General features: G+C 36.9%; 1 protein-coding gene across 1 annotated transcript in view; it reads right to left on the reverse strand.

The window, feature by feature from the left end:
• Positions 1–15,000, reverse strand: part of LOC136846250 (lachesin-like) — a 56,456-nt gene that overhangs the window by 12,875 nt on the left and 28,581 nt on the right. The window contains exons 2-3 of the mRNA XM_067117056.1: positions 14,927–15,000; positions 3,716–3,790 (exon numbers count right to left, since the gene is read on the reverse strand). The exon at positions 14,927–15,000 is cut by the window's right edge and continues 35 nt beyond it. Coding sequence (XP_066973157.1) covers positions 3,716–3,790; positions 14,927–15,000 — 149 coding nt within the window. The remainder of the gene's footprint in view (positions 1–3,715; positions 3,791–14,926) is intronic.

Raw genomic sequence — 15,000 nt, forward strand, 5'->3', positions numbered from 1 at the left:
AAGGGATGGAATTTTCAGAAAACTTTGCTAAAATTTAAATATATGCCAGTTCCCTCTGTATTGTCCAGTTGTATTTGAATTCTTAGGTACACTTTTTGAAAATTTTTTCTGAAAAATATTTCAAATAAATGTCTGGTCCCATCTCAATTTTACAGAGCCCACAATATGGATGTGATGTTTATTGGATTATAACTACTAAAAAAAAAAATTTTAATTAGAAAATAATTTCCTTAATTAGAAAAAAAATTTCCCTTTTCCTAACGACCCATTTTTGATGACCATCAGAGAAATTCTTACATGTCTACAATTCTATAATGGACAATGCCGCCCTTTTAGATCAGTATTAGTTTTCTGTAAAAAAACTTTTTTAACAATGCCTTTTCTGTTTGTCTGTCCGCACTTTTCTGTTTGCATTCACTTTTTTCTGTCCGCACTTTTTTTCTGTCCACACTTTTTTGTCCGGGCTTTTTCTGTCTGCACTTTTTCTGTCCACCGCACTTTTTCTGTTCGCATTTTTTTCTGTCTGCACTTTTTTTGTTCCCGCACTTCTTTTTCTTCTGCACTTTTTCTATCCACTTTTTCTGTCAGCACTTTATTCTGTCCGCACTTTTTCTGTCCGCCCTCAGCTCTTAAAAACTACTGAGGCAGAGGGCTGCAAATTGGGTGTTGATCATCCACCCTCCAATCATCAAACGTACCAAATTGCAGCCCTCTAGCCTCAGTAGTTTTATTTTATTTAGGTTAAAGTTAGCCATGACAGTGCTTCTGATAACGATATAGAATAGGCCGCCACCGGACCCTGGTTAAAGATCTATTTTCGATGGCACTGATTATACGCTGTATCGGCTGTACAGTCGGGTCATTTACGGTAATTTAAAGTCAATAAGAGTCCTTCCCCCTCAACCCCAATCATTCAAAGGCACCATCCTACTCCTACCTGGTTCCAAAGAAACAGAGAGAGATTTCTTTCGTGGTTGGAGGTCAGGTCAGGATACCTTCCTGGGTCACGAGGTCATGAGGATCTGAGGTTCATAATCTTGAGAGTCTTCTGCAGCCTCTTCCACTCTGGAGGTTTATAATTTGCTGACAGTGTCTTCTGCAGCCTCTCTCCCCTGATATACGTTGTCAGGGGTTATCCTAGTCATTATAGCCTATATACGTGTAAAGCACTTCCTAATGGGCCCCGTGGACGGGGTGCTGGTAGGGGAATAGTGCCGGCAGTGCACCTCTCACGGTGCAACGTAGGCATGTATTACTAAAGGGTGTTTGCAGTGTTCCTTCTGAACCCTAGTTGCATATATACATACTTATATTAGCCATATGTATATATATATATATATATATATATATATATATATATATATATATATATATATATATATATATATATATATATATATATATATATATATATATATATATATACATATATATATATATATATATTATACACATACATATATATACATATACTGTATATATTAATGGTTACAACTGTACTCCTGGTATTGCATCTGTGAGCTGAAATTCCTGCTGTACATCTCAGTGGCTTTTTAAGCCATATGCTCCTCATTTTCATCATGTCAGTACATCTGTCATAACCCATCATGTCAGAGATTTGTTAATTTCTTAGTGATTCCCAGAGACCAAATTTCCATAGATAATGGATGTCTTGGAGTGGATATTTTTTAGACTTGCGGAGTTCTCAATATCGTTTTGCTTTAACCCCCTTCCCTCCCAACACCTATTTGCAATACATCTTTGCACTTTGCTGGTTATGCAGTTATGGTAGGAAAGTTGATTTATGTTAGATGCTAACACAAGCTGTTGTGAAATAGGATGATATGACTGACAGTTCAGTTTGAGAGGAAGAATGGCAATAAATTGCAGGATTGTTAGTTCTGAATTAGCAGTCCCATCACATTTTGAGAAAGTCTTCCCTGTCATAAAGGTTAAAATCAAGGCTTGGCAAATTCCATGTGATGTGCTGATTGGCCAAAACCCAAAAATGTTGGAAATTACCAAGTCAGCTTCACCACGAGATTAAAAGTCACTCATGGGCAACAAAACAAGAAATGGGTTATTGCAAAGGTGCACAGTGTCCTAGAGACCATTTACAAATATGAATAGCACCCAAGTCCCCCTTTTTTCCAAGGTGTGACGAGAAGAACCAGGCAGATGCTGGAGACCAAACATTTACAAATATGACCAGCGCCAAGTCCTGTTTCTTCCCAAGTTAGGACCAGCAAGAACCAGGCAAAAGCTGCTGTTGACTAAGCAGGTATACCTATGGACCAGTTTACATTGGGTGGTAAAGTCATGTTGACAGTGAAGTCTACAGTATCAAGCTATGAGCGGGGCTTGAAATTGGGACCACCAGGCTGTGAAGTCCTTGTAAAACTACAGGGCTATGTTGACCCTAGCACATCCAGTATGGCAGGATGTTCACTGTCCTTTGCCAGTTCAGAATTACATGAAAGTCTGCAGAGCATGCATGACTTTTCAGTTACTGTTTGAGTCTGTGATAGCAGAGCAATTGCTTTGGTTGCTTGCTTGCTTTTACTCCTTAAATACAAAGATGAATGGTAATTACATTCTCTCCAGTTTCTAGGAGAAGATATGAGTGTGAAGTAATAAAGTTGTTTTTGTATAATGTTCTCTATTTCAAAAGATATAATTTACCCAGTTTTAGCAATTTATATGGGTATTATATAAAATTTCACGGATGAATAGCGTAGAAATATTTATATGACATTTGATGACTAAGTGAATATCTCACAAGTCATCAGTGTCTTTTTTATTTTCATTTCAGATATATTTGTCCAATATCTTACATTCAACATTGTGCCAATACAAATTCATCCCCATTTAGGAGACAGCCTATTTACGCTTAACCAAAAATTAATTTTCAAAAATTCTAAGACATTTGTTTAAAATCACTTATAATTTTAATGGTTCTGTCAAAGCTTAATCATTCCAACATAAAAAAATATATAAATTTCAAATATGTACAGGGATCTACAATTTAGAAAGTGTATTCAGGATCTCAGTCCATGGCTTTTAAATAAAAAAAAATGAGACTACTATTTAAAGACTGCATTGAGATGCCATTTTACATGATTATGAAAAGTTACTATACTATTTAGTGACTGCATTCAGGATCTTAGAGTCCACAGAACTGTGAAAAAAGTGACTATACTACAGGATTTAGTGACTGCATTCCTGATGTTATAGCTCATGCACATTAGTTTCGTTGCCTAAAAGTGACTACTATATATAAATGACTACATTTGCATTTCGGATCTTGGAGTCCATATAACTGCAGTCAGTGACTACATTCTGATGTTGCAGTCCATGTCTCTATTATTTAGTGACTATGCTCAGGGTTGCAAAAAATTGACTACTATTTAGTGCCTGTAGTTGGGATGTTTTAATCCATGACTGTTAATTTAGGTGATTCCACTGTTTAGTAGCTGTATTTAGGATCTTGCAATCCACATGATTGCAAAAAATTGACTGCACTATTTAGACTTTTAATGCGATGTTACAGTTCAGTTCATGCCTGTTAATTTGTACTATACTACTTAGTGACTGCATTTAGGATCTTGGAGTCCATATAACTGCGAAAAAATGACTACACTGTTACTGACTGGGTCCTTGATGTTACAGTCCGTGTATGTTAGCCTAGCCGTGAAAAAGGGACTTCTCTTCTTACCTCTCAAAAATGAGCTGGTGTCTAGAGCGACCCTTTCATCTTCCCTTGGGGCGTAACGGCTATGGCTCCTGACACCTGGAAGGGAAAGCACACGTTAATTTGTCTACTCAATGCTTGTGACGACGAAGGCGCTAATGTTAGGTCTTTAAATATGGCTTGCTTAATCTTATGTGCAGTTGCTTTACTCTCGGGTTTCCCTTTCTTCTTTTCTACTCATGGGAATTCTGTAGTACTTTGCAGGCGATGGCACTCAGAAATTTTTCTGCATGAGTGTCCCGATAATAATAATAATAATAATAATAATAATAATAATAATAATAATAATAATAATAATAATAATAATAATAATAATAAGTGTTCGAAAATCACAGACTCTGCCAATGGCCAAGATCCCGTTCTTCTAAATGCTCCGCCAACGAAAAGTTTCTTTATCCAGAGTGGAGATTACTCTCAAAGTCTACTAATTTGTAGGTATGATTATGTCCACCTCTGGTGGAATTTTCGGAGAAATCCCCTCTTATTTTATGACGTAATTCAGCTTAAAAGAAGGCGAACAGGCAGACCAGCCTCTCATCCAAATTCGTTGGTAATGGGAGTTTTTAAATTTACGTTTCCTAGAGATTTATTTTATATTTAGTTTCATCAAGACTAAACTGAATAATGTGGCCCTAGAAAGTCATAAAAATCTACCAATCTTCGCACACTACCCACCAAAAGTTAACCATCTGCAAGTAGTCCCCCAAAGTAATGGTTTGACAAAGATTTGTCCAAAGCCATTGATCCATTCTTGAGGTGGTTTGTTTACACACACAGACTCACACCGACACTAGTGAAAGCAACATTAATATCTCTTGGGGCTGTCTCAGTACATGGCCATCCTAGGCAGTTGCTCAGGGGCCTGACAACTGTAGGGTCCCCGTACGTTCTTTAACACTGATTTGATTTTGTTGCAAATTTTATGCATTTTATCACCATACGCCTTTTTTTCCTTCAAAGGAGGAGGTGCTAAAAGGGTGCAGCCTTCTGATTTCTCAAGTCCAAAAAGGGTGCAGTTGCTAGCCCCACCCTCTTTTTTTTTTTACCCCAGCCGAGGCTGGTGCCATTTACAGCTGGGTGAACAAGTGAGAGTAAGCTAGAACAATCTCTGGATCTAGCAAACGTGAGTTTGGCAGTAAACTATTCAGCTACATTAGCATCTGTCAAAGGCGTGAGGATGAGTTACCACATCCTCACAAACATGCAAACACATATTATTCACAGTATATATATATAATATATATATATATATATATATATATATATATATATATATATATATATATATATATATATATATATAGGCAAACGTCCTTTAATATCCAATTCGCTCTACGGAAGTAATATAATTTCATATATGTTATTGAAGAGGAATTTTTAGTTGATAATAAGTTCGTCGTCTGTGGGCTCGAACCAGTGAAGGACAAGAACTCAGGATACAGTGGACGCATTTAACCCACTTGCTGGCCGCGTGGGTTAAATGTCCACCTGTAGTCTGAGTTCTGTCCTCTTCTGGTTTGGATTTTGCTTTATTATCAACCAAAAATGCCTCTTCAACATATATGAAAATATATTTTTGATATTAAAGGACGTTTTAAGCATTGATTGTATATGAATCACAGTGATGTGATAAAAAGTCTTATATATATATATATATATATATATATATATATATATATATATATATATATATATATATATATATATATATATATATATATATATATATATAAATTATATATTTATATAGTCTGTCTGAGTACTTCCAGGACAAGACATTATACAAGATGGAAGTCAGTGCAATAAGAAAGGTTCATAATCAATGGGACCTTTGAATAAAATATGCAAATGAAGAGTTATTACCCAGAGAGAATGCCTCTCTGGCTTGGTGGAGTGAGTATCTTGAACCGCTGTTGAATGAAGAGAATAGTAAAGATGCAGAGTGGTATGGTATAAGAGAGAAGTGGAAGGAATTACTGCACGTTTCATAATACTGGTAGAAATGGCTGTTGGGGATGTAAGGTGGGCAATTAAGAGGTTGAAAAATGGAAAGATGTAGTGAAAGGGCAGCTGAGTGGCGAAACAAGTCTGGATAAGTTGCCATGGAATGGCTAAAAGGAATGTTTGTTGCTTTGTAATAGGACATAATGGACACCATAATATTCTTCGGAAGCTTGAATTTCAAGTCAATGGCTCTTGTAGGTTGTTCCATATGAATAGGTTCATCTTCTTGTTCTTTGGGTATAGGCCTCTGTCAAACATGTTTTGTTGAATATGATGGTGGTGCAATTTTACTTAATCTGTTGCTGAAGAAGAAAAAGGAGAGTTGAAATAATCTACAAGATTAATGCAACCAAGGCTGCCATTATATTCAACAAAATAATAATAATAATAATAATAATAATAATAATAATAATAATAATAATAATAATAATAATAATATAGGTGATTGTAAAACATCTAGGAGGTTGGCCTATAACATGACTTAGTGTATCAGGGAAGATGTATATGATTTTGTTTAAGAAAACAGGACAAGTAACAGAAGGGTTGATAGGTGAAGAACAGTGGTTTTAGACAGGGAAGAGGGTGTCAGGATCAAGTGCTTGTTGTGAAATATTTATGTGAGCAGTTGGAGAGCAAATAAAAAAAAGGACATGAGAAGGATTAAAAGGGTGAGATATGCAAAGATAAGAGTGTTTTCAGATGGTTTAGTCATGTGTAGAGATTGAGGGAGAAAGAGTGATTAATTGAAGATATTCGAGCACCATAAGTGATGGTGTAAATAGGGAAGTCTGACACACTGTTAATGAGCTTTCTGGAGCAGTTGTATGAGGCAACTAATGTTATGGAAGTTTTCTGCAGGGGTTTCATTCATTCATGCATAAAATAATAGAAAAACAGATAAGAAAATTAATTAGTGATATATATATATATATATATATATATATATATATATATATATATATATATATATATTATATATATATATATATATATATATATATATATATATATATATATATATATATATATATATATGTGTGTATTTGTGCATATATATACATTATATATATATATATATATATATATATATATATATATATATATATATATATATATATATATATATATATATACATATACATATACACATATATATGTGTATTTGTGTATATATATACACATACACACACACATATAACTTTGTGTATATATGTGTATGTATATTATATATATATATATATATATATATATATATATATATATATATATATATATATATATGTGTGTGTGTGTGTGTGTGTGTGTGTGTGCTTGTGTGTGTATGTGTGTGTATTTGTGTGTGTGCATACATACATATATATATATATATATATATATATATATATATAAAACATTAATACAAAGCTACGTATGAATATAGATCGAAAGACATCTTTAATTGTTTATAGATTCGGAAAGAACGCAACATAACAGCACGTTTTACAAAACCCATAAAAAAGCAGAGCTGAATATCAAAGCTGGGAAAATCCCGAGGCTTTTTGTCTCATGCAACGCATGAGGGAAAATGTAGTATTTTCTGTATGACAACACAAACAAGCTCAGCCCCAGCAGCAGGAGCAGAATTACAGCCCATAGGCATCAGAAATTCCAATTTTCCTCTTTTGCATTTTTGTGGTGAATGTTTCTTTCGCCGAGGTGAACACGACGAGACAAACTCTTGTTTTGACAAAATTGCTTCCGAGGAGACCAATTTTTTCTATATGCATTTTTAATCGGCTTTTTGTGTCTGCGTCGTTGCCTACGCGAATGGTGGCGCGCGTGTCTGTCTGTGTGTGCATGTGTCTATGTTATATTGAAATATAAGATTAAGAACAAAGGCCAAGCGCTGGGACCTATGTGGCCATTCAGCAACGAAACGGAAATTGAGAGTCAAAAGGTTTGAAAGGTGTAACAGGAGGAGGAAAACTATGAAACAATTGTTAGGAGAGGGTTGAGGAAGATGGAGGAAGAAGGGAGAATACAGTAAAGGAAATGAAAGAGATTGCAGCTAGCGGCCGAAGAAACGCTGCGAACAGCCGTAAGTGATGCCTACAGTGCACTGCGTGAGGTGCGCTAATCCAGCTTCCTCCCTAAGGCGTGTCTGTGTTTAGCAGAACATCTAAAGAATGGGTGAAGAAATCAGACGGACCATCTCGACTCTATTATTTCCACAGCGTCAAATTTCATAATGATTTTGCCAACTACGTATTAATTAGATGTGTTCAATTATTCACGTCTGGTGCCCGTTCTCGATCTCTGTGAAAGTAAGCTTTATTTCTAAACTGACGACAAAATAGGGAACGCAAATGTCTAAAATATAATGTTTAATCGACATTCGAAATAAAAGTACACAATGTTTTTAACGATTAAGTCTATATTGCAGAACAATTAGCATCCACAGCATATATTGTTTGACACTGTCCTGTTTAGTGAATAAGAAAAAAAAAAAACAATTTAATCTCAAGTTTAATCCGAGGGTTGGCACGAAAGTTAAATACCTCGCAGTTTCATTGCCGGGTTTTAGGTCAACAAAGCTGTAAGTGAGAGCTCAGGCACTGGAAGGGGAAAATGTTTGGCTCGTTAGTGAATGTTGTTATTTTTCCAGGAGTCAATTCAGTGCTTTGGGTCTAGAAAATACAGGCATCTTTTCAGTTCCGTTTTTGCCGCAGTTTTGCTTTCCCCCTTCTCTGGTATCCGGGTGATAATCAACGCTGATCAAACTGGTGGAGCAGTTTTAGAGAAGTTTTTCGAGGGAGCTAGCTGAAAGTTTACAGTAGCGAGAGCGAGTGAGGTTATATGGGGTTTAATGGAATGTTGGAGGAATGAATGAGGTTATTTGGGGTTAATGGAAAGTTGGAGGAATGAGTGAGGTTATTTGGGGGTAAATGGAAAGGTGGAGGAATGAGTGAGGTTATTTGGGAGTTAATGGAAAGTTGGAGGAATGAGTGAAGTTATTTGGGAGTTAATGGAAAGTTAGAGGAATGAGTGAGGTTATTTGGGGTTAATGGGAAGTTGGAGGAATGAGTGAGGTTATTTGGGGGTTAAGGAAAGTTGGAGGAATGAGTGAGGTTATTTGGGGTTAATGGGAAGTTTGAGGAATGAGTGAGGTTATTTGGGGTTAATGGGAAGTTGGAGGAATGAGTGAGGTTATTTGGGGGTTAAGGAAAGTTGGAAGAATGAGTGAGGTTATTTGGGGATTAAGGAAAGTTGGAGGAATGAGTGAGGTTATTTGGGGATAAATGGAAAGGTGGAGGAATGAGTGAGTGTTATTTGGGGTTAATGGAAAGTTGGAGGAATGAGTGAGGTTATTTGGGAGTTAATGGAAAGTTAGAGGAATGAGTGAGGTTATTTGGGGTTAATGGGAAGTTGGAGGAATGAGTGAGGTTATTTGGGGTTAATGGAAAGTTGGAGGAATGAGTGAGGTTATTTGGGGTTAATGGGAAGTTTGAGGAATGAGTGAGGTTATTTGGGGTTAATGGGAAGTTGGAGGAATGAGTGAGGTTATTTGGGGTTGGAAAGTTGGAAGAATGAGTGAGGTTATTTGGGGTTAATGGGAAGTTGGAGGAATGAGTGAGGTTATTTGGGGTTAATGGAAAGTTAGAGGAATGAGTGAGGTTATTTGGGGTTAATGGGAAGTTAGAGGAATGAGTGAGGTTATTTGGGGTTAATGGGAAGTTGGAGGAATGGAATCACTGAGGTTATTTGGGGGTTTTGGAAAGTTGGAAGAATGAGTGAGGTTATTTGGGGATTAAGGAAAGTTGGAGGAGTGAGTGAGGTTATTTGGGGATAAATGGAAAGGTGGAGGAATGAGTGGTGTTATTTGGGAGTTAATGGAAAGTTGGAGGAATGAGTGAAGTTATTTGGGAGTTAATGGAAAGTTAGAGGAATGAGTGAGGTTATTTGGGGTTAATGGGAAGTTGGAGGAATGAGTGAGGTTATTTGGGGGTTAAGGAAAGTTGGAGGAATGAGTGAGGTTATTTGGGGTTAATGGGAAGTTTGAGGAATGAGTGAGGTTATTTGGGGTTAATGGGAAGTTGGAGGAATGAGTGAGGTTATTTGGGGTTAAGGAAAGTTGGAAGAATGAGTGAGGTTATTTGGGGTTAAGGAAAGTTGGAGGAATGAGTGAGGTTATTTGGGGATAAATGGAAAGGTGGAGGAATGAGTGGTGTTATTTGGGAGTTAATGGAAAGTTGGAGGAATGAGTGAAGTTATTTGGGAGTTAATGGAAAGTTAGAGGAATGAGTGAGGTTATTTGGGGTTAATGGGAAGTTGGAGGAATGAGTGAGGTTATTTGGGGGTTAAGGAAAGTTGGAGGAATGAGTGAGGTTATTTGGGGTTAATGGGAAGTTTGAGGAATGAGTGAGGTTATTTGGGGTTAATGGGAAGTTGGAGGAATGAGTGAGGTTATTTGGGGGTTAAGGAAAGTTGGAGGAATGAGTGAGGTTATTTGGGGATTAAGGAAAGTTGGAGGAGTGAGTGAGGTTATTTGGAAGTAAATGGAAAGTTGGAGGAAATGTAGTGTTTAATGGTATAGGGAGAATTGGGGAGAACTGAAGCTAATCACAGAGCAGGGAAAGCAGGGAAGCAACAGAATCACTGCAGTAAAAAGGTTTGGAAGGGAAGAGGTGTTGTTTACGAACGGAGGAGGAAAGAGTTATGAAGGGATTGTTGTTGGGTCATTTCTGCTCTGTGGAAAGTGAAAAAGGATGAATGCTGAGTGTGAATAATGGACAGAAGGGTTAAACGGTTGAGATGGATTGTTTGTGTGTCATTTTGGAAGTGAAAATACATTGTTTTAAAATTTTTGGTCACTAGGGTGAAACTTTGAGGACAGCATATTGATCAAAAAGGCTACAACGAAGTGAAATTGAAATATAAAATTTAGGCCAAAGGCCTGGTACTGGGACCTATTGGGTCATTCAATGGTGAAAGTGAAACTGAGGGTAATGGAGGTTTGAAAGGTATAACAGGAGGAAAACCTGCAGTTTGCACTGGCCATGAAACAAATGTTGAGAGAGGGTGGAAAGTAAGATGGAAGAAAGAGAATGTGAATGAAGGTACAGTAAAATGAATGGAAGGAATTGCAGCTAGGGGCTGAAGAGACGCTGCAAAGAACCTCCAACGATGCCTACAGTGCATAGCATGAGGTGCACTGACAATACTACCCTCCTACGGGATGAAAAGGCTGGCTGTAGGACTTCCTCAATACATAGGCTCTCCCTGACACAGAGCACATTTTGTCTCTCTCCTTTTCCCTCCTTCCAAAGCTTCCAGATTATATATAAGTCCCACCAACGTATCATCCTCCATTCTACATTCTTCATCTTTGGTAACCATTGTCAACGCATCCTATCAACCCTTCTTACTTCATAGACTGTTTAAACAATCTGCATCAGCAGCTTCTCTTGAATAAATTAATTGCAGGCTTAACAGTACCTAAACAAACCCACACACGCACACACACTTCAACTTTAGCTTCCATAGACACTTCATGTTCTCTCCCAAAATTTTTGCAGAGATCCTGCTGCCTTCTTTGCTTCAGCTAACATTTACGACTTATTTATTCTCGTATCCTTTACACTTATCCCAAAAACCGGTACAAATCAACCACTGCTGTTTTTTCCACCCTTTTTATTGGCAGTTATTTTCAATAGATTTCTGTAAAATGAAACTATTGAGATGGCTTTTTGTCTGGCCGTCTGCCCTCTGATCTTAAAAACTACTGAGGCTAGAGGGCTGCAAATTGATATTTTGATCATCCACCCTCCAGTCATTAAACATACCAAATTGCAGTCCTCTAGCCTCAGTAGTTTTTATTTTATTTAAGGTTAAAGTCAGTCATGATCGTGCGTATGGCACCGCGATAACTGCCAACGACCCATGCCACCACTGGGACGTGGCTGAAAGTTTCATGGGCCGCGGCTGAGAGTTTCATGGGCTGTGGCTGAAAGTTTCATGGGTCGTGGGTGATTAGTTTCAAACAGCATTAGATGCTGTACAGAAAACTTGATTGCTCCGAAGAAACTTTGGCGCATTTTTTACTTGTTATGAAATGGCATCAGTTAACTTTTAATATTCACATTTTACACTTCACAACTCTCTTAACCTTTAGATACTTCTTTAGTATAACTTCAGAGATTCCAGTGATGCATTTACACTTAAGATCATTTTTCAGTGAATTCACTAAAATTTGTGTACAAATGTCATAGCAATAGTTTGAGTGTGACGTCATGAAATTATTGTTGCATACAGGAATGGTATTTTTCAACTGAAGGATAAGTTTATCATTTGACAAAGACGCCTCCCTCACTAGCCAAACAATGGCAGCCTTTTACTACCTCAAGTTGCTTTCCAGATGCGGAGGGTGGATCTTACTGCGTTTCGTGTTTATTCTCCATTATTCATTCACATTTTCTTCCATGTTTCCCTTCAGGGCATTAGTGATGTGGTGAAATTGCTTGTTTTTGTTTGAGCTTGTTGTTCAATGGCAAGGGAACTTTAAAAGTTCAAGTGAAGATGCAGTGCATTACTACCCTAATACTATTCTCCTTGCATTATTAAAATTTAGTTACATTTTTATCCATTATTAATTTGTTAGTATAGTTTTTTTAATAAGTGAGATACTTCCTTTCTGTATTTCCCTTTACCGCCTCTTGCTTTTTGTAATGAACACCATAATATTCTTTGGAAGCTTGAATTTCAAGTCAGTAGGCCCTGTGGCTTGTTCCATAAGAATAGGTTCATCTTCTGAATAATAATAATAATAATAATAATAATAATAATAATAATAATAATAATAATAATAATAATAACAATAACAATAATAGTAATAATAATTAGTAGCCAATACTTCAGACCGCCTTGTGCCAGTTGGATAGTATCCAGTTGTTTTTGTTTGTCCTCGGCTCGTTGACCTACAAAATCGTTGCGTACATCAAAAAGGGCGCTAGATTGTTCATCTAGCGATGTGGCAATGTAATGGTGATGAAATGGTGAAGGCTGATCATGGATGCATCAGTAAGACCTGTTCTAGTTTTCTGACTCACGCTGAAAAGAAGTTGACTCACGCGTTTGTGGAAAGAGTAGTAGTATCAGAAGGATTTGTTTGGTCATTGCTCGTTCTGTTTCTGCTTTGCTTATGCGTGTTCAAGAATATTGCCTGTTAAGTACCAGACATTTTTTATGAATTCCTTCTTATTTTTTAAAATCAGTTAGCCTCTCCTCATTCCTCTACCTCTGACCTGACTGCTTCTCTTACCTCCAACCCAATCTTGGGAGGAGTGAGGGATGGACCACAAGCACAGAACCCAGAAACTCCCAATATGCTTGAATTTGCACATTTCTTTTGGGCTCTATATGTCTGTTATTTACAAAGGATATTCCTCGTTACTTGAAGGAAAAGATAAACAACTGTGCAAAGTACTGCAAAAACATATATTGCAAAAGTACCCGGCATATCCCAGGTATGCAACATTATCAATGGAGGGAACAAATCCACAGATATATATGGCACTAATATAACAAAATAATGCTAAATAGAGAGTTTGAAGGAATCTGTTCGATTTTCCCTTTTCAGCTGAGATTGAAAAAAGGAAATCAGACAAATTCTAGAAAGCTCTCTGTTTAAATTATTATAAATATTTTTGTACCCTTACATAAGTGTGAATTTGTTTCTCCATTTCAAGACTCGTGCTACTATGAGTATTTCTTAACGTTGTCAATATTTCACATTACCTTGGCATAATCATTTAATCATTTATCGAGGAAAGTGTTTACAGCAATGTAAAAATATATAGGATATAATATACGGATAAATAAAGGCAATACCACGAAAAGAAAGTGAAATAACGGAGTGGTGTTAGCCTTTCGACTTACTGTCTTTACTTAGTCTGCTAAGTAAAGGACAGTAAGTCGAAAGGCCTGCACCTCCATTCTTCATATTCCATCGTGGCATGTTCCTTTATTTATACACATTCATCCTGTTCCATATCTTCGTGATACAGTTATACAGGATATAATAAATAAATATTACAATAATAGGGCCATCCCTATAAGGGGTTACGGGGCTGCTAGAATTACCCCAGTACTTGATGCACTGGATAGAGAACAAGTGTTATGTAGTGGGTTTTAAACAGACGCTGAAAACCATAGCCATTGCAAGTAAATCATTGAATACACAGACAGGCTGATTTTAGTGTGCGAGGTAATTAATGGATTCCATGCAGTAGCCGGAAGCTGCCATCCAGAGAGAGAGATAGTTGATGAAAGTGTGCAGTCCAAAAAGTTTAGTAAGTTTAGATTGTATATATATATTGTTACGTTCTGAGTCCTTTTGGAAGAGTTAAATTGAATTATGAATGTAATTTGCCTTAGGGGCCAACATCTAAATCTCAGAACATAAGCAATAAATTTAATTAATAGTATGATTTACCTTGAAATTACATCTACTCAAAGAAAATAGGAAGGTTGCCTTTCAAACCAGTAGGTTAGATTAAATTAATTTATTTTCTGATTTGCAACTCGAAATTAATATGGACAAGCTGGCAGTCCAGCAATCAACGCACTCGCAGTTTACAATAAAAAGTGTAAATACAGTTAGCAAATGAATAAAAGTTTGACATGAATCTTATAACTTCTTAAGACAGGCTGATAACATTATTTTACATTAGCATAACGATAACACTCAGGGGCCTAACAAGTGGCCCTTGTAGACTGTCAACTTCAGAAGATTCTTGCCGTGGCAAGGTGGAATTGGGTCTTCTAAGGTAATTGTTTCCCAAGGGCAGGGGAGAACACAAAGAGCCAGATAACAGGATTCTGGAAAAGAATTTCAGGTCAGCATTCATTGACACAAAGACTTTCTCTCACATGAAATTAATTACTCACGATAGAGGGAATTATTAATTAGATTTAATTAGCACATGGTAACACTATGGTGGGAATGCTCTAATTATTATCTCAGAACACACTTAACTTAGGCTTGGACCAAGTCATGAGGGAAAATGTGCATGTTAGGCTGTGGGAGACAAAGGGACTTTGTTTGGGAGGATGAAAAGTTGGAAAAACTGAAAATGGAGAGAAATTCAGGACAAGGAAAAGAACACTGGCGTTACTTGCAACTTCAAGACGTACCTTCTTGCATCTGTGCATGGAGCTCACATGCAAAAGATGGATTCGGGCCACTGAAGTCCCGACACGTGTAAAGT

The sequence above is a fragment of the Macrobrachium rosenbergii genome, chromosome 15, assembly GCF_040412425.1.
Source record: "Macrobrachium rosenbergii isolate ZJJX-2024 chromosome 15, ASM4041242v1, whole genome shotgun sequence".
Lineage (NCBI taxonomy): Eukaryota > Metazoa > Arthropoda > Malacostraca > Decapoda > Palaemonidae > Macrobrachium > Macrobrachium rosenbergii.